This window comes from Balaenoptera acutorostrata, chromosome 2 (genome assembly GCF_949987535.1).
Source record: "Balaenoptera acutorostrata chromosome 2, mBalAcu1.1, whole genome shotgun sequence".
Classification (NCBI taxonomy): Eukaryota; Metazoa; Chordata; class Mammalia; order Artiodactyla; family Balaenopteridae; genus Balaenoptera; species Balaenoptera acutorostrata.
The window spans coordinates 33,946,402-33,972,609 of NC_080065.1; the positions used below are offsets into that span (position 1 = coordinate 33,946,402).

General features: G+C 36.7%; 2 protein-coding genes across 4 annotated transcripts in view; one reads left to right on the forward strand and one right to left on the reverse strand.

Moving 5' to 3' along the window:
- Positions 1-16,397, reverse strand: part of NUP155 (nucleoporin 155) — a 73,663-nt gene extending 57,266 nt beyond the window's left edge. The window contains exons 1-6 of the mRNA XM_007192191.3: positions 16,103-16,397; positions 13,387-13,524; positions 11,075-11,171; positions 8,331-8,401; positions 1,700-1,792; positions 550-716 (exon numbers count right to left, since the gene is read on the reverse strand). Of these exons, the coding sequence (XP_007192253.2) occupies positions 550-716; positions 1,700-1,792; positions 8,331-8,401; positions 11,075-11,171; positions 13,387-13,524; positions 16,103-16,259 (723 nt within the window). The 5' untranslated portion in view covers positions 16,260-16,397. The remainder of the gene's footprint in view (positions 1-549; positions 717-1,699; positions 1,793-8,330; positions 8,402-11,074; positions 11,172-13,386; positions 13,525-16,102) is intronic.
- A 233-nt stretch (positions 16,398-16,630) lies between these two features.
- WDR70 (WD repeat domain 70) overlaps positions 16,631-26,208 on the forward strand; it is a 322,311-nt gene continuing 312,733 nt past the window's right edge. For 2 of the 3 annotated variants that reach the window (XM_007192190.3, XM_057540878.1), the window contains exons 1-3: positions 19,503-19,636; positions 19,731-19,796; positions 21,877-21,960. In XM_007192190.3, the coding sequence (XP_007192252.2) occupies positions 19,612-19,636; positions 19,731-19,796; positions 21,877-21,960 (175 nt within the window). In that variant the 5' untranslated portion in view covers positions 19,503-19,611. Of the gene's footprint in view, positions 16,669-19,502; positions 19,637-19,730; positions 19,797-21,876; positions 21,961-26,208 lie in introns of those variants that run through there. The other variant, XM_057540877.1, reaches the window with a different exon arrangement.

Consider the following 26,208-nt stretch of genomic DNA (forward strand, 5'->3'; position numbering starts at 1 on the left):
TTTCTGTTTTAAAATGATAAATAGTATGATGATATACTTGTTATTATGTAATGTAATTTTTGTAATGCAAATTTACTTAATTATATATACATAATATGATTTCATGTTGTTTTAGAATGCCATTATACGTATATTCCACATTTATTTATTCTTTAGCTACAGACAACATTTTTTTCTACTATTTTCCTAATATGTCTTTGTACATGTCTCATCGTGTACATGTGTTACAGTTTTTGGAGTTAAACTCCTAGTTATGGAATTTCTCATTCTTGGGATATGCACATCTTCAAGTTTTCTAGAAATGGGTAACATTTTATCTAAGCTCCATGAATATGAATGAGTTCCTCTCTCCTACCTCTTCACCAAGGCTTGTTATTATCAGACTTATAAAAAATTTACTATGTTATGGATATGAAGTAGCATCTCATTATTGTTATAATTTATTTTTACCCGATGACTCATAAAAACAAACCTCTTTTGGTTTCTCGACCCTTAAAAAAAAAAAATAAGGGGGAGGAAAATGAAAATGTTTACAAATGCCAGACTTACTTGGTATGCTACTTCATATAAACAGCCATCCTTTCCAGCCAAGAAAATTCTGCCATTATCAGTGGAAGTTATTGCTAAAAGGTAAGTATTATCAGTAGGAAGAGAATATAAAGGATCTGGAAGTAACTGCATTCCACCACACATACTGTCATTGAGAACTCCAGAACCTATTTTATTTAAAAGAAAGAATATAGGAATCACTTTAAGAGCTTTTTAAAAGTTTTAAAACAATCACTGTATTATCTTCAGAATTGATATTCTTACTGAATTCATGATATGCTCAAAAATTTCAAAAAAATTACGTAAAACATACATTTCAAAATTACTATAAAAAGTCTGATATGAACAGTTTTATAATTCATGTTAAATAGAACCTACAGTATGTATATATGACATATGTAAAATATACAGCACACATATATATAACATAGTAAAACATCAAACAAAAAAACTAACCCGAAGTATTAAATTTTGGAAAAAAGCCTAGGGATATGGTAGTAATAATCATTATTTTTTTCTTTTATCCCCCCACCCCACCCCAATAATCATCAATTTGAGGCTCTGAAATTCAACATTATTTTACCTAAAACACTGGTAGAATGCAAAAGAAACCACTGAATGTGCATGTAATAAATTAATTGATGGCTTCTTACTTTAAGGGAAAGAATAATATATATTTCAATGTTCCATATGTTAAAATGGCCATTCAAAAAATTAAAAATAAAGAAATTGAAGGCATTATTTAAAAATTACTGGGGCAACTATTTCTCTTCTACTACCCTTCCTTTATATTGGACATTTAAGAAATGTACACTGATATGGTAAATAAATCCAAAATAATTTCTGGTGGAGCTATTAACCTGAAAGATACCACACTTACAGGGAAATATTTTCCTATGAGCAAATAGCCCAGAAAGTTAACTTAATGAAAATGATTAGTTTTCAATTATAATATTAAATTGGGCAACATATTTTTATTTTAAAAAACACAACATGTGGGGACTTCCCTGGTGGTCCAGTGGTTAAGACTCCGGCTTCCACTGCATGGGGTGCGGGTTCCATCCCTGGTCGGGGAAGTTCCACATGCCATGCAGGGTGTGGCCAAAAAAAACAAACCCTAAACCCCCCCACAACATGCGGGTTGCTATACCTGTTTGCAAATTAGTATAACTGAGTCCAAGAATCACTACATCCACAGGGGTTGCCAAAACCAGGAGATGTCGTACGTGAGGTTGAAAGATGCCTAAGATAAAGTAAATATGAGTTAGGCACTATTTTCTGGAAAACACCCATCATTTAAGCGTTAACAGAACATGGTAACCTTTAATATGAGCTATGGGTTAACCAGCATATGAAAAGTGTGAAGCTAATTTAGTTAATGTTGATGCTAAAACATTACCGCTTATGATCATTTAAATAGGTAGATATTATTAAAAAACCAACCAACCAAACAAAAAACCCAAATCTTAGACACAAACACTTCAGTATTTAATGACATTTAAAATCAGTGTTACAACAATCATAGTAGGGGACTTTAACACCCCACTTTCACCAATGGACAGATCATCCAAAATGAAAATAAATAAGGAAACACAAGCTTTAAATGATACATTAAACAAGATGGACTTAATTGATATTTATAGGACATTCCATCCAAAAACAACAGAATACACTTTCTTCTCAAGTGCTCATGGAACATTCCCCAGGATAGATCATATCTTGGGTCACAAATCAAGCCTTGGTAAATTTAAGAAAATCGAAAACATATCAAGTATCTTTTCTGACCACAATGCTATGAGACTAGATATCAATTACAGGAAAAAAAATCTGTAAAAAATACAAACACATGGAGGCTAAACAATACACTACTTAATAACCAAGAGATCACTGAAGAAATCAAAGAGGAAATCAAAAAATACCTGGAAACAAATGACAATGAAAACACGACGACCCAAAACGTATGTGATACAGCAAAAGCAGTTCTAAGAGGGAAGTTTATAGCAATACAATCCTACCTCAAGAAACAAGAAACATCTTAAATAAACAACCTAATCTTACACCGAAAACAATTAGAGAAAGAAGAACCAAAAAACCCCAAAGTTAGCAGAAGGAAAGAAATCATAAAGATCAGATCAGAAATAAATGAAAAAGAAATGAAGGAAACAATAGCGAAGATCAATAAAACTAAAAGCTGCTTCTTTGAGAAGATAAATAAAATTGATAAACCATTAGCCAGACTCATCAAGAAAAAAAGGGAGAAGACTCAAATCGATAGAATTAGAAATGAAAAAGGAGAAGTAAAAACTGACACTGCAGAAATACACAGGATCATGAAAGATTACTACAAGCAACTATATGCCAATAAAATGGACAACCTGGAAGAAATGGACAAATTCTTAGAAAAGCACAACCTTCCGAGACTGAATCAGGAAGAAACAGAATATATAAACAGACAAATCACAAGCACTGAAATTGAGACTGTGACTAAAAATCTTCCAACAAACAAAAGCCCAGGACCAGAAGGCTTCACAGGCGAATTCTGTGAAACATTTAGAGAAGAGCTAACACCTATCCTTCTCAAACTCTTCCAAAATGTAGCAGAGGAAGGAACACTCCCAAACATTCTACAAGGGTACCATCACCCTGATACGAAAACCAGACAAAGGTGTCACAAAAAAAGAAAATTACAGGCCAATATCACTGATGAATATAGATGCAAAAATTCTCAACAAAATACGAGCAAACAGAATCCAACAGCACATTAAAAGGATCATACACCATAATCAATTGGGGTTTACCCCAGGAATGCAAGGATTCTTCAATATATGCAAATCAATCAATGTGATAAACCATATTAACAAATTGAAGGAGAAAAACCATATGATCATCTCAATAGATGCAGAAAAAGCTTTCGACAAAATTCAACATCCATTTATGATAAAAACTCTCCAGAGAGTAGGCACAGAGGGAACTTACCTCAACATAATAAAGGCCATATATGACAAACCCATAGCCAACATCATTCTCAATGGTAAAAAACTGAAACCATTTCCTCTAAGACCAGGAACAAGACAAGGCTGTCAAATCTCACCACTATTATTCAATATAGTTTTGGAAGTTTTAGCCACAGCAATCAGAGAAGAAAAAGAAATAAAAGGAATCTAAGTCAGAAAAGAAAAAGTAAAGCTGTCACTGTTTGCAGATGACATGATACTATACATAGAGAATCCTAAAGATGATACCAGAAAACTACTAGAGCTAATCAATGAATTTGGTAAAGTTGCAGGATACAAAATTAATGCACAGAAATCTCTTGCATTCCTATACACTAATGATGAAAAATCTGAAAGAGAAATTAAGGAAACACTCCCATTTACCACTGCAACAAAAAGAATAAAATACCTAGGAATAAACCTACCTAAGAAGACAAAAGACCTGTATGCAGAAAACTATAAGACACTGATGAAAGAAATGAAAGATGATACAAAAGATGGAGAAATATACCATGTTCTTGCATTGGAAGAATCAACACTGTGAAAATGACTATACTACCCAAAGCAATCTACAGATTCAATGCAATCCCTATCAAACTACCACTGGCATTATTCACAGAACTAGCACAAAAAATTTCACAATTTGTATGGAAACACAAAAGACCCCGAATAGCCAAAGGAATCTTGAGAAAGAAAAACGGAGCTGAAGGAATCAGGCTCCCAGACTTCAGACTATACAACAAAGCTACAGTAATCAGGACAGTATGGTAATGGCACAAAAATAGAAATATGGATCAATGGAACAGGATAGAAAGCCCAGAGGTAAATCCATGCAAATATGGTCACCTTATCTTTTATATAGTAGGCAAGACTATACAATGGAGAAAAGACAACCTTTTCAATAAGTGGTGCTGGGAAAACTGGACAGCTACATGTAAAAGTATGAAATTAGAACACTCCCTAACACCATACACAAAAATAAAGTCAAAATGGATTAAAGACCTAAATGTAAAGGCAGACACTATAAAACTGTTAGAGGAAAACGTAGGCAGAACACTCTATGACATAAATCACAGCAAGATCCTGTTTGACCCACCTCTTAGAGAAATGGAAATAAAAACAAAAAAACCCAAATGGGACCTAATGAAACTTAAAAGCTTCTGCATAGCAAAGGAAACCATAAACAAGACCAAAAGACAACCCTCAGAATGTGAGAAAATATTTGCAAATGAAGCAACTGACAAAGGATTAATCTCCAAAATTTACAGGCAGCTCATGCAGCTCAATATCAAAAAAACAAACAACCCAATCCAAAAATGGGCAGAAGACCTAAACAGACATTTCTCCAAAGAAGATATACAGATTGCCAACAAACACATGAAAGGATGCTCAACGTCACTAATCATTAGAGAAATGCAAATCAAAACTACAATGAGGTATCACCTCACACTGGTCAGAATGGCCATCATTAAAAAACCTACAAACAATAAACGCTGGAGAGGGTGTGGAGAAAAGGGAACCCTCTTGCACTGTTGGTGGGAATGTAAATTGATACAGCCACTATGGAGAACAGTATGGAGGTTCCTTTAAAAACTAAAAATAGAACTACCATACAACCCAGCAATCCAACTACTGGACCATAATTCAAAAAGAGAAAACCATAACTCAAAAAGAATCATGGACCACAATGTTCATTGCAGCTCTATTTACAATAGCCAGGACATGGAAGCAACCTAACTGTCCATTGACAGATGATGGATAAAGAAGATGTGGCACATATATACAATGGACTATTACTCAGCCATAAAAAGAAACGAAATTGTAGTGAGGTGGATGGACCTAAAGTCTGTCATACAGAGTGAAGTAAGTCAGAAAGAGAAAAACAAATACCGTATGCTAACACATATATATGGAATCTAAAAAAAAAAAAAAAAGGTCATGAAGAACCTAGGGGCAGGACGGGAATAAAGACGCAGACCTACTAGAGAGTGGACTTGAAGACACGGGGAAGGGGAAGGGTAAGCTGGGACAGAGTGAGAGAGTGGCTTGGACATATATACACTACCAAATGTAAAACCGATAGCTAGTGGGAAGCAGCCGTATAACACAGGGAGAGCAGCTCAGTGCTTTGTGACCACCTAGAGGGGTGGGATAGGGAGGGTGGGAGGGAGCGAGACACAAGAGGGAAGAGATATGGGCATATATGTATATGTATAGCTGATTCACTTTGTTATAAAGCAGAAACGAACACACTATTGTAAAGCAATTATACTCCAATAAAGGTGTTAAAAAAAAATGGGTAGGCAAATATAAAATAGATAGCTAGTGGGAAGCAGCTGCATCGCACAGGGAGATCAGCTCAGTGCTTTGTGACCACCTAGAGGGGTGGGATAGGGAGGGTGGGAGGGAGACTAAAGAGGGAGGGGATACGGGGATATATGTATACATATAGCTGATTCACTTTGTTATACAGCAGAAACTAACACAACACTGTAAAGCAATTATACTCCAATAAAGATGTTAAAGAAAAAAAAAGAAGATATGGCACATATATACAATGTTATATTACTCAGCCATAAAAAGAAACGTAACTGAGTTATTTGTAGTGAGGTGGATGGACCTAGAGACTGTCATACAGAGTGAAGGAAGTCAGAAAGAGAAAAATAAATACCGTATGCTAACACATATATATGGAATCTAAAAAAAAAAAAAAAATGGTTCTGAGGAACCTAGGGGCAGGACAAGAATAAAGATGCAGACGTAGAGAATGGACTTGAGGACACGGGGAGGGGGAAGGGTAAGCTGGGATGAAGTGAGAGAGTGGCATGGACATATATACACTACCAAATGTAAAATAGATAGCTAGTGGGAAGCAGCCGCATAGCACAGGGAGATCAGCTCGGTGCTCTGTGACCACCTAGAGGGGTGGGATAGGGAGGGTGGGAGGGAGACACAAGAGAGAGGAGATACGGGGATATACGTATATGTATAGCTGATTCACTTTGTTATAAAGCAGAAACTAACACACCATTGTAAAGCAATTATACTCCAATAAAGATGTTAAAAATAATAAATAAAAATAAAATCAGTGTTACATTACAAAACAGTTTAGGTTTATTACAATATAAACATTTCTATTTGTATACTCATGTTCATAGCATTATTCACAATACCCAAATGGTGGAAAGAACTCAAGCGACCATCAATAGATAAATGGATAAACAAAATGTGGTATGTATATACATGGAATATTACTAGACCTTTAAAAAAAAAAAGGAAATTCTGACATATCCTACAATAGCGATGAACCATGAGGACATCATACTAGATGAAACAAGCCAGTCACAAAAAGATAATACTATATAATTCCACTTAGATGAAGTTCCTGGAATAGTCAAATTCATAGACCCAGAAATGAGTTTATAGATCAAATGAGTTTATGTACCAAAGCTGGATAATTTACAGTTTCGAAGAGGGAATTAAACCAAGCACAAAATTTTTAAATGTTAATTCACTCTAAGGTATCATTTAACTTTAAAAAGTATGGAGTGGTATGAGGTGTTATGTGTAATTATGACTCTCTTCATGTTATAACATCCAAAAATAGTGTGTCACTGATAAGACTAAAAGGAAATATATCTTATCTTATGATAATGGACATCTCTTTATATGTATACGTTTGGGTGTTAAATGTCAGAAAATTCAACAAAGCTTCTATTATCACTTGGTTTTACTTTCACTGATGAATACCAAGGGGCACAAAGGCCACAATTTTTTGTTTCAAGGTTCAAGTCAATAAAGCTGAAGGCACAGACCTTCTACTTAATGACCTCAAAATATACCTGATATTTCAGGATTTGATTTTAAAAAGCTTGAGCTTTATGAAAACCTATCAAAGATAACACCTTTGCTGCCAAATCAAAGACTATGCCATTTCAATTCTGTACTGAAATTTACATTTGAATATAACAAAATTTTACTATTTGTTTCAGACGGACAATTAATATTTATTATGATAGAGAGCATGAACAGGTGTTGACTTGTATATGAATAAACTTTTAAATTAAGAAACAAGATAGAGAAACATACAGCTGGGTAAAGACTGCTTTAAAATTTTATGTAAAGGAAATACATTTCCAATGCAATCACATAAAAACAGTGTTTAAAACTGCATGTTTATATTTATGTGAATTAGCATAATTTCAAAATGGCTGTGACCTTCAAAATTCCTACTTAGGCCTTGTAAACAAGTAAATTTCATCTATTATTTCCTCTTGCAGGAAGTTGCATTCAAGGGATGTATATTAAATTTAAATCAATCAATTCTGCTTGTCAGTGGCTATGATAAAAGATCTAGTGTACTGAAGTTGAAATTGTAAGTTAAACAATGCTCGTGACTTCTCTTAGGATTTATTCTGAACTCTGTTTTCACTTCCATGGGCTATCAGGACTAAAAAAATAGAGACAAAAATGGTTTTAACATTAAATTCAGTAATTAGTGAAAAATGTATAATGCAAAAAACTTTAGGTAAATCAAGAAAGACTAACAAAAAGCAAGATAAAATTCAAGAATTATAGTTTAACAATTTTAAAGGCAGACTCACTTATACCATAAGGTGAGTAAATTGCTAAATATTCCTAATCACTTTTTATGTTTCTAATTAGAAGTAATTTAGAACAAAACTTCAATAGGAAATTTAATTACTTAAAATATGATATCATTTAGTCCTAAAACATTTGGAATGTTATGTACAAACATAATTTAATCTTTATATTTTTATTTCTTACCAGCTTTTGGTTTCACAAGCCCCACAGCAAGAATAGTCTCACTAAGTCCATCAAAATAGGCAAGGTCTCCTCTGTCAACAGTTGAAGAAAAACATGTTATACATGTAAAGGAAAAAGTTTTATAATATTCTTCAAGACTATAGAATATAATGAACCAGCAAACAAAACTGTTTTAGTTCCAAGACTCAGGCACACAGGCCTACCTAAGGCTAAGCATAAACCAGGAAAAAGGGGAATGCTGGTCCCCATTCCAAACATCCCCCCACCAGGTTGCAAGTCTCAAGTAACAACAAACTACTGCTGCGGCAGGGGGAAGAGGACCCTCTCAGAAGAACAGGCTCACAGGAAGAGCCTATTGCTGGGGGAGAAACAGGAACACTGAGAAAAAATCCAGCAACCCAATCTGTACACTAAGTGCAAAATAATTCTAAAGGAATTTGAAACCTGTGGTCCACTGAAGGTAACCACTGCAACAACAAAACCAAACTCGGCTTAACTCCTGAATTGGAAAAAGTCAACTCCCTCACAATAAAGGCCTACCTGCTAGGCTCTAGCAAAGGAAGAGACATGCCCATTTCTAAGGATAAAGGGTATTTATTGCAGTATTCACTGTCCTATACGTGGTGTCTGGCTTTGAGTAACAAAACATGAGCAAAAAAGCAAGCAAAAAAAAAAGCCCCACTGTCAAGAAACAAAGCAATCAACAGAACCAGAGTCAGATGTCTGAACTATCAGACAGGAAATTTAAAATAAATATAATCAATATAGTATAGGCTCTAATAAAAAAGATGAGCAATATGTATAAACAGGTTAGGAATTTCAGCAGAGCAATGAAAATAATTAGAAATAAGTCAGTGAAAATGTTAGAAATAAAAAGCACAGTACAAAGAATGTCCTATATGGACTTTTCCGTAGACTTGATGAAAGAATCAGTAAACATGAAGTTAAAGGTCAATAGAAATTGTCCAAATTGAAATAAAAAGAGAAAAAAGAGTGGAGCATCCAAACAGAGCATCCAAAATTTGTTGGAAAACATCAAGCAGTCTAACAAAAGTATAACAAATCTCAGAAGAGAAAGGAAGAGAACAGGAAAGAACAAATACTTTAATAAGACAATGGTTGAAAAATTTTCAAAAATAACAAAGACTTCAAACCTAGATCCAATAAGCTCAGAGAACAGCAAGCAGGATAAGTACCAAGAAAAAAAAATGATCCAGACTTTGAGGAAAACTTCTGGTTGTCCTGCAAAGGGCCACACAAGTGGACAGAAAACACCTACATGGCAACCTACGTGGGGCCAGGTTTCCCCATTTTCCCAATGCTGTGGAATTACACAGGCTCCTTCAATAACTGACACAGCCCCCAGAACTAAGAACAATATTGGGAGAGCTGGGGATTAGAGAACAGTGAATTGAACAACATTACGTTTCTATCATCCAGATGGAATTGGGATTTATAATAGAAAGCTATCGGAATAATTGAAATTAAGGCTAAGGTTTTTACAGAATTGAATTTACGAAGTAAAGATTTATATCCAGTAACTGTGCCTTGATTTTTTTCAATAAACTCAATGTTCAAATAATTTTTCTTTAAATGAGTTTAGTTTGAACACACAATAAGGTTGAACCACACTTTCCATGTGGGGAGGGACTACGTTTATTCAGTACTGTTCAAGCACAAAAAGTGTCTGATACATGATAGGCTCAATGTGGTTGTTAATTGAATACGGTAGAAGTCAATGGAAATATAAAAATTTCATTAAAGTGAAAACCCTTTTCAACAAAATTATTCTCACATTTATCTATTTTGTAATTTTCTTGCATTAGGTTTTCTTGAAGAGATCAATGCCTAGATGAACAGGTTCTACTCTTTAGTATAAAAATGATTATGTTATGTGTAATATAACAAACTGGGGCAACGTTCATGATACGTGAACAACAATCACAAACTTATATCACTACTATTATGACTATATACCATTTCAACAATAAAAATAGCTAGGAAAATTTCTAATTAAAAAAAAACATCAAACAAAAATGGTTTAAGCTACAAGTTCTCATATAGTGTCAATTTTGATTCAATGACACTGTGTATGTTTCTAACAAGTATGTTAATTACTCAGGAGCAAGAATAGCATCTTAATATGGATCTTCCTCTGGTTATCTCACCCCTCACCTGAAGATAATATGATGGAGAACTGGAAGGTAAAATTTTTCTCCAAATAGCCAAGAGTAAGATCATCAGATTAATAAACTTTATTTAAGCAAGAATGCCTTGGGCCTTCACTCAGACTCTTTTATACACATTTAATTTACACAAGGTCAAGCCCACAGAATAACAACAAAACTGTTAAGATACTTCAATAAACTAACATCCTCCCGCTCCATGATATGCAGGGAAAACAGAGGTCTTTGAAAATCTCAAACCGTCCCTCAAAGAATTACTGATAGACTATCATTATTATAGGAGTTTGGGAAATAAGACTGTTGCTACTCAGAGTGGTACCCAGATCCCCAGCATCACCTGGGAGCTTGTTACAAATGCAGACTCCTGAGCCTTAATGACTAAAACATAATCCACATTTTAACCCCATCCCCAGGTTGGTACGTATACTGAGAAGCACTGACCCGGATGTTAGAAGAATGAAAGATAAACCAGGCAGCTTTTAATGAGTAGAATACTAGTTGCAATAAAGATAATTTAAATTCTAATCATGCTAAAGCAAACCAGTCATAAATACATACCCATCTTCATAGTTCCACATGAATATGTCACTGTCGATTGTGAGCCAAGCTCTACTGATAGGAGGGAACACGCCCATCATGCAGTTACACTGCATATCTGAGGTAGTGTGGATGTAAGGTAGAAAGATTTCAATCTCATCTTTCTTAAACTTGTTTCAAAAGATTTTGATTTAAAATGTATGATTAAAAAATCATGACTTATTCACTCTTCAATCAAAAGAGCAAATGAAATATCTTTATTTCCAATGAGTTTAATGAAAGCCATAGTGTATGACAGAAATACTTATTATAATTTCTAAACAAAGCTATCTGACCATTTAAAATGTACTCTAAATAACAAACGTAATGTTTTTGCCATTACTAACTTAAAAAAATATTGATTCTGAGTAATATCATTGGACTTTAACATTATAAACTGTTTTACTGGACCAGGTTTTCCAATGGTATAAAAGAGTGATTAAAAAAACCCCAAAAAACCAAGAAACAGGGACTTCCCTGCTGGTGCAGTGATTAAGAATCCGCCTGCCAATGCAGGGGACACGGGTTCGATCCCTGGTCCGGGAAGATCCCACATGCCGCAGAGCAACGAAGCCCGTGCGCCACAACTACTGAAGCCCGCAAGTCTAGAGCCCGTGCTCTGCAACAAGAGAAGCCCCCGCTCGCCACAAGCAGAGAAAGCCCGCACCCAGCAACAAAGACCCAACGCAGACAAAAATAAAAACAAATAAATAAATAAATTTATAAAAAAACGAAAAACAAAGAAAAACAGTTGGCATGCTAAAGTCACAGCCAGGTGACAATCTACAAGCCTCGTATAAACTGAAAAATAGACAAATAATTATTTATGTAATTATAAGATAATGAAACAATTGTGAAAACAAAATAATTTGCTAATTAAAGAAATATCTCTTGTAGAGTATAGTATTATCAGAGAATTAAAGAATATTAAGAAACTAAGCAAGGGTAGAGTATATGGTAAGGTGTATTATTTATTTAATAACACTATTTTACAAAGTCTCAGAGAAACAATGAAAATATAGATTAGATTTTACTAGTTTTTCTATTTATTTTACAAGCATTTTCCCTAATTTTTCATTTCTTTTCTTTTTCTAAATCACACTGTATTGAAATATGAAGCCCTTTACCATGAACAGATTAACATACTTTTAAAAGTCAGATTAAATTTTTATATAGCATCTTGATGTCTTTATTATGAGAGTTACAGACTGATTTTTATAAAAGCTTCCTAGCAAAGAACTATAAATATAGTCCTTTTATAGGGAATGCGACACTTTAAGAAAAACAAATAAAATCTTATTTTTAGAGGATAAGAAAACTCCTCTAACTTCTCAGTCTATGAGGATGGCATTAGTACCAATACTTCAGTTTCTTATACCTTTAGATACAGATTCTTACTGTAATCCTTAGAAATACAATAAATTATAAACTTCAATTCTAAGACACCAGTAAGTGTAAAAACACACCAAAAACTTTTTGGGGGGTATTTCCAGGAGAAAATACCTTGCAGTTTTTTTTTTTTTAAATTTATTTATTTTATTTTATTTACTTATTGTTTTTTGGCTGTGTTGGGTCTTCGTTGCTGCACGCGGGCTTTCTCTAGTTGCGGCGAGCGGGGGCTACTCTTCGTTGTGGTGTGCGGGCTCCTCATTGTGGTGGCTTCTCTTGTTGCGGAGCATGGGCTCTAGGTGCGTGGGCTTCAGTAGTTGTGGCTCGCAGGCCCTAGAGCTCAGGCTCAGTAGTTGTGGCGCACGGGCTTAGTTGCTCCGCTGCATGTGGGATCTTCCCGGACCAGGGCTCGAACCCGTGTCTCCTGCATTGGCAGGCAGATTCTTAACCACTGCGCCACCGGGGAAGCCCCATACCTTGCAGTTTTATTTTAAACATTTTCAGAGCCACTTCCCAGTTTTAAAATGTTAACATACAGGAAAAAATAAAAACAAAAATCATGGGTCTTTGAACTGAAAAAGAGTGGTAGTAAAAAATTCCCTGTATAGCACTTAATTGGAAAGTAATGCCTTGCCATATATCATTCAAAAATGCAGAGTTGCTTGTAAACAATTTACTCTCCTCAGTGTCCCCAAACAATTAAAATGACTCAATTTTCAACATTCAATTTTACATGAAATTTTCTAAGCACATGGCAAACTACCCACATACTTAAAATGTATTTTAAATAAAACCTTATATGAACTTATACACAATGTGCTAATTAAACACAAAACTAGAATTATAATAATGAGAATATCAATTTTTAAATTTTTTAAAGAGTTAAATACAAAGTAATAGGATACGTCCAAACTGTTCAACAAGTTCAGGTGGGAGAGGAACTCTTCGAATGGAACTGATCTCTGGCAGGTTGGGTACTGACAGCAAACCAGGTCCTTGTAGAGGATAATCCATATCTGACATGCCAGAAACAGTGGGATTATCTACAAAAAATAAAATTAAAAAAAAAGCATTTATTTAAAATAATGTATTGGGCATCAAATGGGCATACAGAAGTATTGCAAGCTACAAAAAAATTGTGCATCTGGTTCTAAAGGTATAGAGAGAATAAAGTAGTTCTGATCTGACACAAAGGAGGCCTGAGAAATTCCAGTGTTAAGTTGGGGTGCAATTACTGGTTTCAACACTGAACAGAAGGTTATCTTTCACAAAGACTTTGTCCATAAGAAAAGAAATGTTTAGTTCAATAATTTATAGTGTTTTCCTATTATTTTACTAATCTGAAATGGGAAAAAAATTGTAAAACCACTTTGTTATTCTCAGATAAAAACAACTGTGGACAAACAAAATACTGACTGGGGAAAAAACAGCATTTCCTTTCCCACTTAAAAATTTAAAGATTAAAACAATCCATGCCTTTTCCCATTATGTCTCCACCCCCCACCTTCAGATCAACATACAAATAAAGGCATACCTCAGAGACACTGTGGGTTTGGTTCCAGACCACTGCAATAAAATGAACATGCCGAGAAGCGAGTCACATAAATTTTTTGGTTTTCCGGTGCATGTAAAAGTTATGTTTACACTATACTGACGTCTAAGTGTGCAATAGCATTATGTCTAAAAAAACAATGTACACACCTTAATTTAAAATATATTACTAAAAAATGCTGTCACCTGACAAGGCAGGGGTGCCACAAATCTACTGTTAAAAAAACCAGTATCTGCAAAGCGCAATAAAACAAAGCACAATAAAAGGAGGTATGCCTGTAATACCACAAAAGCAATATTTTATTGGGGGGGGGGTGGGAGAGAATCAGACTACTCTATAAACTGCTCTCAACTGGCAACCTTCTCTTCCTCTAAAGCCCAGACACTAAGGGCAAGAGCAGGCTGGTCTATTCAGCCTGTCCTTCCTAGTCCTGAACAAGGTGTTTTAGTTCTGACTATTTACTATTACTATTTACTCAGGCACCTTTTCAGCCTCTGTAAAGTACAAAGATGTTGGGGAAAACTGACATATAAAACAAATTTTTAAATGTATTACGAAAATTTTTAAAATTTATACAACTAGAGAACAAATGCAATCAATCCCTATGTATTGAGTATCCAGCTTCAAAAATTACCAGTAACATGCCCAGTCATGTTTCATATATGTCAGTCACTATCCACTTTTTCCCTAATGTATTTTTTGAAGCAAATCCCAGACGTTCCATTTAATCTTAAAACATAATTTTAATAGAACGTTACACATGTTAAACTGCAGTAGGAACACAAAGGATGGAATTAATAACTCTGGTGAAGATATAAACCTCACCAGAGTTATTTCTGGTTGAGAAAGCCTTCACAGAGAAAGCGGTATTTAATGGAGTCTGGAAGAATAGCTTGTCAGGCAAAGAAGAACATTCTAGAAATCCTGAAGAGGGGGTTCTTATGGAAAACCTGTTAAATTTGGTATAACTGGAACAAGGAGGTCGAGAATAGGATGGAAGAGGGAAAGGAAATTTGGTTGAAGAGGCAGATGTGTGTAAAAGTGGATGAGTTGGACTGAGGTCAGATATGATGAGAAGACCAAGATGTATGGACTGCTTTTACACCTTGCTTTCAGAAATAAGGAGTACAAAGGGGAGAGTGCTATTCAGTTTGAGAGTTGCTAATAGGCCATTCAGTTCTTTTAAGACAAGCCCACTGGTAAGTAGCTGTCAGGAGTAAATACTCTTTGCTTTGTTTCTGTCTTTTCTCTGATTACAAGTCAATTAATGACTTTTTATAAATCGTCAGAGCTGTCTTTTAGGTTTACATTGCAGATTAACCTGGTTAGATTATCTTGGTTCTTGTTTACCAAAAATCTTGTTTTTATCTTATTTACTCTTCTCCAATTTCCACCTCACAAAAGGGGTCACTTTTTTTTCTAGCAACTTGTGTGATTCTATACGCCTTGAGGAGCCTGGCCTTAATTTAAAACCGATACACAGAATATTTTACGGACATCTCTCTTTGTTGGCACAAAAATCTGCTTTACCCTCCTTGTTCACCCATCATCAGTGCTGATTTCCCTGTCCCCTTCCTTCATTCCGCTGGTAGTTCTTTTTAACACCTTTAAGGACTTCATATTACACTAACTCCATACATAATAAAGCATATCTATGAGCGAACATAGTAAATTTCCAAATTAACTTCGTATGCTCTTCAATTTTACTCCAACATTAATATGAGGTATTAACAAGGATGAGAATTGGATCAGGTGATCCTTCTCATCTGGTCTTAGCGATACACACTTGGAGGCAATGAGAAGCTCATTAAGGTTGGAAACTGCCTCTTTCTGCTTCAAATGGGGGCTTGCTCCTCATTCCTATCCTCTCAAGTGCCTGTAATGAAGAAAGTGAGGGAAGGAAAAACCTTGAAAATGGGCTCTTTTCCGCCCTTCAAAATGCAGCAAACAGCGTCCCAGATCTCAGGATCTCTTCGCCGATTCACCCTGCGGATAAGGACCTATTTAGGGAGTCAGACGAGAGTCCTTTGGGCTGAGAAACAGTCACCAACTGGGCAACGATCACTCACTTGGGGCAGACACCATGAGCAGATCGGAAAGGTCCGGGTACATGCGGTCTTCTTGCAACTGACGGTCGATGAGCCGCCCCGCATTTTCCAAAGCTTCCTGCAGGGCTGCGGCCGACGTGGAGGCCGGCATTGCCGAGCCCAGCAAAGAAGACGGCATATCGAAAATCGGAGACAGCAGCGACCGGAGAAAGTCAAAAAGCAAGGAGAAAGAAGAGAAAACCCAAGATGCTAGCTCAGCCCCAAAACTCAGAGCGCGCGCGCCAAACAAGCGCCCCGGCGCCAGTGCATGACGCACTTCCGGTTCATAGGGTGGGGAATTTGAAGCCAGCTTTTCGGCGCTGGGAAGAGGAAGCTGTTAGAGGGGGCTGGACTTTGGGGGTGGAGCTAGAGAATGGGTGGTGCTCCGAAGGGGGCGGGCTGGTTGTTCTGGGCGGGAGGGGGAAATCGGTAGTGGGAGTGGAGGAAGGGAGGGAAGGAGGGAGGAAAGGGAAAGGGGAGGGACTGGGGAAGGGGAAGGACGGGAAGGGGTCGGTAGGGGTGGGGATGGAGGAGAGAGCGGGGTCCGGGTAAGTAGGAGCCGGTTAGTGCGGGGGCAGCGCAGGCTGCTCGGGTTCTGGTGGGTTTAGCGCGCGCTTGGATCCGAGTGCCTCGAGCTTCGGGGATCGGAAACCGGCAACTGCAACTATTTTGAGTATGCGTGTCAATTTGGTGCTGCAAATAACTTGTCTTCTGAGAGTGGATAGGAGTTGGTAGCTGTTAGAAAAAGTTTACATATAAACCAAAATTTCACTAGAAACATGGGCTTCGGTGTAAATTAAAATTCATCAGGTTTTCTATTTCTGTGTCGTTACCATTTGACTTTGTGGTACGTTACTGTGAAAAATTATGAAAAATTATGTTTATGGAATCTTAACAGCGTGCAGGGACCTGATGCCTTTTTTATTTCCCATTTCAGAGGGGAAGCAGGTGGTTCTAATTCACTGCTTCATCCCCAGCACATAGTAGAGGGACTGGTATAGAGTAGGCCACCTAATATATCATCTTCTACAGCAACTGAATTCTGAATTTGTGTCAGGCATTGTACCTGTGCTGGGAATATCAAACTGAAACAACATTCCTCTTCTCAAGGTGCTTTATGCAGGGGCACACAGGCAAAAAAAAACAGAGTGCATCACCATATTTTGTCTATGGGGTATGTATTAACTGCAGTAAAAGGGTAAGAGAAATGAGTGAGGAGAGGCAGGATGGGCTTCATTTCATGCAGAAGGCAGCTGGAGTGGTTAAAACAAAGCAGTAGTCTTCAAAGAGCAGTCCTTATTTAGAATACTTAGAATTAGTCCTTATTTAGAATCTCACCTAAGTTACATCCGATTATATTCGTAGTTTAGCAAATCAATAGCTGAATTGCTCTGAATTGGTCTTTTGCTATTTGAATTACTTTTTACTGCCTCAAAGTGTTGACTAAATTTCTGAATATTAAAAATACTGTGATATTACAGATCTATACGTATAATTTAAGACTTCATAGCAAGTATACCAAGAAAAATTAGATTTGTATTACCGGTAGATAAATAGGCAGAGGGGTCGCCAGTTGTCAGTTTTCTTTTATTTGGTAGACTACAGATTGAAAACTGACAGTCTGTCACAGGGTTGGTTTGCTTTTAATTTGAGACAAAAAATACAATAGAGAGTTTTCAACTCTACAAATTGGATATCTAACAATACTGGTCTAATAGTCCTGCACACAGCAACAGCATTTCCAAGGGTCTAAGTCCATGACCCTCCATTCATTTCCATATTGCAATGGCTGCTCTGCAGCTGCAACTGTTGAGTTGAATAGTTGGTACACAGACCACATGGACTCAAAGCCTCAGATATTTACCATCCAACCCTTTACGTGAAAATTTTGCTGAAGACGTCTCAAGAATAAAGATTCTAAAACTTTTGATACCTTTAAAAATTATTAAGGAGTCCAAAGAGGTTTGGTTTTGTGTGGATTGTTGATAAATTAATCAGTCGATCTAAAAAAGAAATGGAAAATTTTATTTGTGCCAAGCCGAAGACTATAACCCGAAACAGCATCTCAGAAAGCTCTAAGGACTGTTCCGCTCATTAGAAGTCAAAACACAGTTATATAAGTTTTTCGAAACAGAGGGCTGTACATTAAATGATGTATTACTGACAGTTTACACAATCCAGATCTAACCATCATCTTGGCCACTTTCAAGATCAAGAAGGAACGTTACCTTTTAGGGAGTTGTCTTGTTGATGCTAGGAGAATGTTGCTCTTTATGGTTGAGCGGGTATTTCCGCTGATGGAGGAGGTTTGGTTGATGCAAAATGCATATACACAATGCACAGTAGAGGGGAGAGAGGAGGTCAAAAGGCAGAGAAATGTTTTTGTGTTTGAATTTTTCTTGTCTTGCGATAAAATATGAATTTTATTTCACAGGGTTATCTTTGTTAATAATTGCTAATATCTCTAAGATAATATATCTCTAAGATAATATCGCTAAGAATGAGAAATTTAAAAAATAACTTATTTAAAAGAATAAGCCTAATCCTCGTTAATGTAACACATATTTTATGAAAAATCGCCATAGTTTCTAAAACTAAACCATTAGTGAGAAGAATGCTGTTATTTTACATTTTTGCAGATCTCTTAAATGTTTGGCTAAATAAGGGATAACCAGATTTCATATCTCTTGTTGTTACTTGTTTAGTTGAAGTACACGAAGAAAAGGGGGCCTCACAGAGTTATGTAGCTGGAAAAGGGAGTATTTTAATAACCTTTTTAGACACTTGTGAATATTCTCTGACAGCATACCAAAACTTACCAAATGGTAGTTTTTTAATGGTTACTTGTGATGTGGAATTTGAAACCATCTTTAGAATTCTGAGGATTAAGTGTTCACCTTGTGAGTAAATGCGTCTTTTTTTTTTTTTTTTCCGGCTGCATTGGGTCTTCGTTGCTGCGTGCGGGCTTTTCTCTGGTTGCAGCGAGTGGGGGGCCACTCTTTGTTGCGGTGCGTGGGCTTCTCATTGCAGTGGCTTCTCTTGTGGGCTCAGTAGTTGTGGCTCGTGGGCTCTACGGAGAGAGAGCTCAGTAGTTGTGGCGCACGGGCTTAGTTGCTCTGCGGCATGTGGGATCTTCCCGGACCAGGGCTCGAACCGATGTCCTCTGAGTTGACAGGCGGATTCTTAACCGCTGCGCCACCAGGGAAGCTCCGATAAAGGCGTCTTACAAAGTAAAAAGTGTTACAGGAACTCCAGATAATATTCCCCTTCCCGTGGGTTCAATTCGAAGCCAGCTTCTGTGGCGCTTATACTCCGCCAGCCCGCTAGGGCGGCGCTGCTTAGGAGGCCTCTGTCCCTCCGCGGAAGGCGCCGCTCTTGGCCTTGGCGGCGAGGCTGACGCTCGGAGGCGATACTTCCTGCCTGGTTTGCCTCTAGTCTTTAGCAGCTGTTTGGGCTGCGGATGTTACTGTTTCTGTGGCGGGTGGCCGACCATGGAGCGCCCCGGACCCAGCGGCAGTGGGTTCAGTGGGGAGAGCGGCGGCGGGGTGGGTCGGGCAGGGCCGGCGGCGCTGTCAGCGCCGCACTAACAGGGTCTTTTCTCTTTTCTCAGTGACAGGCTCAGACGCATCAGGACCGGACCCGCAGCTGGCGGTCACCATGGGCTTCACGGGGTTCGGTGAGTGACTGCCCTAGGCATGGTCCCGTTTCATTTTGCAGAGATTTTAAGAGCCGCAGGTTGGGAGGGGGGCCCGAGCTGTCACCTGTGTTCCGCCCCTTCCGCAGTGCCAAGTCCTAATTACTTTAGCTCTAGTGTGTTTATCTTGCAATTTTTAGACACAGTCTTCCGCCTCCGTTTTCTAACTACTGCCTATCTCTTGGGACCAGCTCAGGTGACACTTATGAGAAGGCTAGTGAGAAAGAAAGATTGCTTTGTGACCCACGCGGTGGAGGGTGTTGGTTGATGGAGGGAGTTGTCTCTTTGCGTCCTGAGACTGAGCGCTAACCACTGACTCTGGTCTGTAATAAGATGGCCCTTTTGGCAACAAATGGGCCATTAGGTGATGTTATAATAAATCTTTTATTTTATTAAATTATAGTTGATTTATAATGTCATGTTAGTTTTAGGTGTACAGCACAGTGATTCAGTTATATATATTAACATATATGTATATTCTTTTCCCTTTTATGTTATTGCAAAATATTGAGTATAGTTCCCTGTGCTATACAGTAGGTCCTTGTAGGTTAGTAAGTCTTTTTTGATTCAAGTTTTCCTACTCCAGAATCTTCATTTCAGTCTCTCGTTTGTTCATTCATACATTCATTTATTCTGGTAACGTCTTGAGCCACAAAACATATTTACTATCTCCTAGGTGGTCATGTCTACAAAAGTACTGTATACTTCTGTAGTATTTTGGTACTTATTTTTGTTTCAGTTCTTTTAAATAGCTTTCTCCCTCATTTCAAAAGGAACACATGTGAATAGCAGGAAAATATAAAGAACCCAATAAATAAGAAGGAAGAAAGTAACATCATTCATAATCTCATGATCTAGAAATCAAGACTTAAAAGTTAGTTTGTTTTCCAGTTTTTCCTGTTGTAAGATCGTATATATGTACAGTTTTATATTATTCTTAATTATATAGAATTTGTTTTAATTTTTAATATTTTGAGGATTTTCCCATATTATAAAATGCTTTTCCAAAACATGATTTTTAATGGTTGAATAGTAGATAGAAGTGCTACAATTTGTAAAATTTTTAACTTTACCCCACATAGTTTCTGACTTTTATCAGTAATACTAAAATAAACATTTTTATAAATAACTCTTTTATCTTCTTTTGTAAAAGGAGTTTAATGCATATTTCCATAGGGTAGATTTCTAAAAGAGGGACTACTTTGATAAAAAATACAGATATTAAAAAGTAACAAAAAATTGGGCATATAGCTTTTAAAGCTTCTTGATATATATTGTCATAATGCTGCTCAGAAAGGTGGTTTCAGTTTATAACAAAGTCAGTAGTGTGTAAGAAAGCCATTTTTACCATATTCTGGCAAACACAGAATAGGTATTATTATTAAAAATAAAAAAGGCAGTAAAAGCAAATACAACATTGCTTCCAAGCAGATTCAGGTTGTCAGAATGTCAGTTCCTTGTGGTTTCCTTATTTCCTTACTGGCTCTCTGGTGGGAGTTTCTTAGCTCTTTTATATACCTACATTACTTGTCTTCTTGCCCCCTTCATCTTCAAAGGAACTGCAGCCCTTCTCAAGTTTCAGGTCTCTCTGACTTTTGACTTTTGCTATATCTATTCTGCATCTTTGCTTGTAAGGGCTCCTATGATTAGATTGGGCTGGCCAGGATAATCTCCCAGTTTTTAAGTCCATAACCTTAATTAATCTGCAGAGTCCCTTTTACCCTGTAATGTAATATATTTACAGGTTTCAGGGATTAGGATATGAACATTCTCTATTCTGCCTAGCACACCAGTGTTGTAGTTTCAAGGAGCAGGGTCTAGATGAATTACAGGAGGATGGGAAAGTTGGCTGGTTAATGTTATTTAGCGATAAGATTGTAATTAAAAATTCCCTGAGAAGTAAACTCTTTCTTCATTGATATTTTATGGTTGTTTTGTAGCCCTGCTATAAATTAGATAGACTTAAGTGGTTATTGGTCAGTCAGTAAGTATTTATTGAGTACCTAAAGTTTGGCCAACTTAGTTCAGGAAAATCATAGTCTGCTACTTATTTCTGTTTTAGGGAAAAAAGCTCGCACATTTGATTTGGAAGCAATGTTTGAACAAACTCGAAGAACAGCAGTGGAAAGAAGTCGGAAAACACTGGGTAAGAAGTTCAGTTACTTGCTCTTTTATAGGATTAAATACTGTATCCAGCTTACACCAGTGTCCTACCAGTTATAAAATTATAAGACTGAAAAAAATTTCAAAATTGTTAAGAGACCATATGTGCTGGTTCCTTTGGAAGCAGATGCTTTTTTGTCTTTGTTTTTTTAAACACGATTAAAGTTGCATCTAAACAGGATAAGGAGGTCTGAGAGCTAAAATCTTTTAGAAGTGTGAACTATGAACCAACAAGGATTCAAAATTAATTTATAAGAATCAGAGTAGTGGTTTCTTTATTACCTCTTCTCCCCCCCTCTATCTGATTCTCATTTCATTTTTTTCTTTCCTGCTTACAGTGGAACCAGTATTTGGAAGGCTGGGCGAGAGGTGGCTCTCAGAGCTGTGTACATCACTGACCGTTGACCCAGACAGTATAGAAAATTGAGACATACAGTGAATGTGGCTGCTGCTGTTGAATCTCTGCATTAATAAGTTGTATCAGACATTTAACGAAGGTGTTAACTTCCAGACTGTCTGGTTTGATACCAGGTGGTTAGCAGTTCTAGGTACCACCTCATGGCCTTAGAAGGAGACTGACTCCTCTACTGCTTTCTTTAGATCTGATTCAGATCATTCTTACACTAGAGAAGGGATAGATGTAACCTGCTAGAGCAGAAGGGGCTAGAAACCAGAGACAGGACTCCTGGAAAAATTTAAGTGAATGTTATTCCAGCACTTGTCATTGTTGGTTTTAAAATGATAAATTATATAGCAGTAATATCTCATATTTGGGAAGTGCACTTGACATGAAATGTTTTTGGTTTTTGGAAGAATAACAGTTTTTGTTGTGTATGTGTGGTGAAAAGACAGCTATCTACATATAGTATGTATTTAAAAAAAAAAAAACTTTCATTTCTACATGCAGTGTAACATAGTAATGAACTCCCATATGCCTATCACACAGATTTAACTACTGTAACAGTTCATGGCCAGTGTTAGTTCCATTTACTTCTCCTCTCAGATTACTTTGACACAAATCCTAGGTACATTATTTCACCCATAAATATTTTAGTATGTCTTTAAGAGATAAGGATTTGGAAAAATCTTAAACAAAAAACTGTTACTACACCTAAAAATATTAAATAATTTAATATCATCAAACAATACGTAAAGACATGCTATCTGCAGCATATACACGAATGCATTATACACTTAATTTTTAAATGTTTTAGTGAACGCTTATACTGTTGCAATATAACTTTCTTGTATTTACCTCTTTCAGTGTGTGATACAAAATGCTTTGAATAGGGATTGTCTTATTCCCCTACCTAAGTTTTATAACTTTCTTGTATTTACCTCTTTCAGTGTGTGATACAAAATGCTTTGGATAGGGATTGTCTTATTCCCCTACGTAAGTTTTATAGTCCCCAGTACCGTGCCTTCCAAGATAGGTTCTCAATATATATTTGTGAAGACTGAATTGAATTTAAAACTGCAATGCTGCCTTTAAAAAAGTAAATCATGCATCTTTGAAGAATGTCTTTAAATGGCATGATGAATAGTAAAGAGTTTGGGATTTGGAGTTGGAGGATGCAGGTTTAAGGGTTAGCCCCACATTCCACTAGATGAATGACATTGGATGGATTTTCAAATTTCAGATCCTTAATTTCCCCATCAGTTCGGTGGCAGTGATAATAAGATCTCTCTTAGAAGATTCTTGAAGGAATTAAGATGTTGGGCATAGTACTTTTTAAACAGTAGTGTTATAAATATCACTTTTAATTCCTGTCATTTTTCTTAGTAAAGTATGTATGCATTTAGCACCTAAGAGGAATTCCAGTAAAGAGTTATTAACATTTTTAAAATTTTGAAAAGTTGTCTCAAGACCATGTACTCCTATTGACATTTGTGGATGAATTAAATGCGTTGAACTTTCTTGATTTAGTGTTACAGTCTTGGATATGGACTGCTGTTTCTACACCTGATCTAAACACAAGAATCCAAAGTTTGACTTACTTTTCTTAAAAGAAAAGTTAAAAAATTCTGATATGGGCATATTTTATGTAATGATTGGTATTAGAGTCTTTTCCTGGGCTTTGACATCAGACTTGAGGAAAATAAGAACTTTGGTCCCTTTTAATGGCAAGTTTAATTGTCTGTGTATATGGATGTGAAATTTTGGTTGTTAAATGCTCTAACAGAAAGGGTGAGTTACTGTAAAACTTCAATAAAATATGTGTTATGTGTAAAATGTCAGGGAATAATGTTTCAAAGTTTTTTGTTGTTGATAATCTTTTACTTTTTACAAATTAATTAATTATATTTTTTGGCTGCATTGGGTCTTGGTTGCTGCACACAGGCTTTCTCTAGTTGCAGTGTGGGGGCTTCTCATTGCCGTGGCTTCTCTTGTTGCGGAGCACGGACTCTAGGCACGCGGGCTTCAGTAGTTGTGGCACATGGGCTCAGTAGTTGTGGCGCGTGGGCTCTAGAGCGCAGCCTTAGTAGTTGTGGTGCACGGGCTTAGTTGCTCCACAGCATGTGGGATCTTCCTGGATCAGGGATCGAACCTGTGTCCCCTGCATTGGCAGGCGGATTCTTAACCACTGTGCCACCAGGGAAGTCCTTGGATAGTTTGCTGTTAACCTAAATAAGAGTTGCATACATCTGGGGTGCTTTTGCAGAAATGGCTATCCAAAATTGGTAACTATCTGAGAGTAGGGAATTAACAATAAAGTGAGTTACTTGGAAGAAAAAAATGAGGTGTTGGGGGGTAGGTTAATTCACTTTTGTTAAGGGAACATATGGAGCATTTTTACAGTGTTTACAGTGTACTTGGTCCTACGTTCAGTAAAAATATATGAAAATGATCCCCTTGGTCAGGGAGCTACAGTTTATTGAATTATGTTTCATTTTGGTTTGTCCTCAGTCAACAATGAGGAAAAAAATTATTTTTTTCCTCAAAAATGTCTTGTCTTTTTTTTTTCTTCTTGCTTTAATAAAGCAGCATGTGACAGCAGAAGCCTCTCTGAATAGAAAATCCTTACTATTGTTAAAAAAAAAAAAAAGTTAAATTTTAAATTAAAAAGTTAGGTCTTCACCAGGATGGGGCAAGTAGTTTGGAGTATTCATCCACTGGGAAGGAACTCTAGGTGGGTGGGTCATACTTTCCAGATAGTCTGGTGACAAGTAAGCAGCAAAGGGCTGTACTTTATGGCCGTTTGGAGAGAGAGGCAGGCTCACTGTTTTATAAGGTAGGTAGTAGTCGTTGGATAATTTTACAGTCTCTAGAAAGTCTGGTCACATCAAGGAAAGTTGCACTTGTGGAGCCTCAATTCACTGCTTTGAGGCTTAATAGCTCTGTTAATTCTCTGCCTTGGATTCGTCAACTATAAAGTGGCGATAGTAATATCTACTTCAACTGTACTGTATAATTGAAATTTGCTAAGATAGTAGAACTTAAATGTTATTACCTCCCCCCCCAAAAAAAGGTAAATATGTGGGGTGATGGTTGTGTTCATTGACTCCACGGGGAGAATTCTATCACAATGTATTTTTGTACCAAATCATCACATTGTGCACTTTACATATCTCAGAGTTTTATTTGTCAATTATACTCCAATAAAGCTGAAGAAAAAAAGTTTCTACTTCAGGGATTGTTATGAAGATTAAAGGAGTTAATTTTTTTTTTTAACATCTTTATTGGAGTATAATTGCTTTACAATGGTGTGTTAGTTTCTGCTTTATAACAAAGTGAATCAGCTATACATATACATATATCCCCATATCTTCTCCCTCTTGAGTCTCCCTCCCACACTCCCTATCCCACTCCTCTAGGTGGTCACAAAGCACCGAGCTGATCTCCCTGTACTATGCGGCTGCTTCCCACTAGCTATCTATTTTACATTTGGTAGTATATATAAGTCCATGCTACTCTCTCACTTCATCCCAGCTTACCCTTTCCCCTCATGTCCTCGAGTCCATTCTCTACGTTTGCGTTAAAAGAGTAATTTACAGGAAATGCTTAAAACAATACCTAGTACATAGCATAGTAAGCTCCATGTATTAGTTGCTATTATTTTTGTTAAATTAAGGTTGATATTAAGATGCTAATGGTTACTTTCAAAGAAGTCATAGAAGACCTAATAAAAAATTGCTTAAATAAGAAAGGTTTAGTATTGCACTATGACAAGAACTCTGGAATGGGGCTGTCCTGTCTTCTGAGTCCTGACATGAAGCACATGGAAGTTTT